The 1652-nt window shown below is 65.0% G+C and overlaps 1 protein-coding gene across 1 annotated transcript in view; it reads left to right on the top strand.

Annotated features, from left to right (window-relative positions):
* The window catches only part of DBH (dopamine beta-hydroxylase (dopamine beta-monooxygenase)), a 30606-nt gene that overhangs the window by 828 nt on the left and 28126 nt on the right, over positions 1-1652 (top strand). Inside the window, exon 2 of the mRNA XM_015572371.1 lies at positions 3-286. Coding sequence (XP_015427857.1) covers positions 3-286 — 284 coding nt within the window. The remainder of the gene's footprint in view (positions 1-2; positions 287-1652) is intronic.

The following is a 1652-nucleotide window of genomic DNA, read 5'->3' as shown; positions in this document are numbered from 1 at the left end:
CGCCTCCATGTACGGCACAGCCGTGGCCGTGTTCCTGGTCATCCTGGTGGCCGCGCTGCAGGGCTCGACGCCCCCCGAGAGCCCCTTCCCCTACCGCATCCCCCTGGACCCCGAGGGGACCCTGGAGCTCTCCTGGAACGTCAGCTACGCGCAGGAGACCATCCACTTCCAGCTGCTGGTGCGCGGGCTCCAGGCCGGGGTGCTGTTCGGGATGTCGGACCGCGGGGAGCTGGAGAACGCTGACCTGGCCGTGCTCTGGACAGACGGGGACAGCGCCTACTTTGGGGTGAGTCTCCCCCGCCCTGAGCCGGCCCTACCCAGCCTCCCCCAGCCTCCCTCCTACACGCCTCCTCCCTGACCCTGTGCCCCAAGCTCGCCAATCTGAGGGCAGAGTGAGAAACAGACGCTCTCCAGGGTCCCCGGCTGCGCGCCCCAAGTGACAGGACGCCCCGGCCCGAGGAGCGCAGCTGCGGGGGCAGGACAGGCAGCCACACGCGTGCACCCGCCCCACTGCCACCCTGAGCGCGGACCCTGCATTCTCCACTCACACGATCAGCGTCCGGGGCACCCACACCCTCGCACCTGACCAAGCGCGGTGCCCGCGCGCACACCCGGGCCGGGCAGCGGTGCTGGCTGGACTAGGTTTGCACACGCAGGTCAGCCGAGCGGGCGCAGCCCCCACGGAGCTGAGCTCTGACTCCTGGCCTCAGAAACGCACCCCGTTCTTGCTGGAGGGGGTGGAGAAAGGGGGAAGCTTCCTTTTAAACTAGAGCAACGTTGTGGCCTCCACAAATTCAAGGGAAGTCCCGGGGTGGGGGCCCAGCCCCTGTCCTGAGCCCCCCTCCCGCCCTCCTCCCCAGCTGGGCCTGCCACCAGCGTCTCTGTGGGCACAAACCCCTCTCTCCCTAGAAACAGACACAGGGAGACGAAGTCTTTGAAGTTAGACAGTACTTTCTTTATCTATGAACAGAGAGACTTTTATCCCATGACGGGGGGAAGCAGGCACGAGCACTGAGTCAGGAACCGGGACCCCGGCCCCTGTCCTCATCGGAAGAATCTCCCCTCCGCTTCGGTGGGTTTTTGTGGGTTGACACGAACTGACAATGGCTCACTGTGTTCCCTGCGGTGCCCACGACAACCCCGCAGGAGGGTACGTTGCTGGGTTCACCGGTGAGGACCGCGGCTGGGGGAGTTGCGTGGGGGCACCCAGGTCGGATGGGCCGGAGCTGCCTGGTGGGGACAAACCTGGCCCCGGGGCTGCCCGCCTCCCCGTGCCCGTGCCCGGAGCGCTCGCTCCTCCGGGCGGCTTCGCAGCTGCCAAGTGAGCCAGGCCTCCCCCTCCCGCTGCAGAACTCATTTGCACAACAAATTCCTCTGCAAACAGCTGGCAGGCTTGCTTTCCTCCTCCGGCAAGATGTTCAACAAATACGTTCTAGGTTCCCAGCCCAGGTGTTACCTCTGCCTGCGTTTAACTGAGTCCCGCAGCCTTTTCTCCTGGGAACATGGTTGCAAAATCGCAGGCAGCTTTCTTTTTTCTCAAGGAAATGAGGAAAGGCGGTGGCCCTGAGGCAGTGAAAACAGGTCCCCAGGCCGAGGCCCATGTTCCTGAGCGGAGCAGAGGCCCTGGGTGGGGAAGGCTGTTAGCCCCCTCC

This window comes from Myotis davidii, unplaced genomic scaffold, assembly GCF_000327345.1.
Source record: "Myotis davidii unplaced genomic scaffold, ASM32734v1 scaffold609, whole genome shotgun sequence".
NCBI lineage: Eukaryota > Metazoa > Chordata > Mammalia > Chiroptera > Vespertilionidae > Myotis > Myotis davidii.
This window is presented reverse-complemented; position numbering and strand designations above follow the sequence as displayed.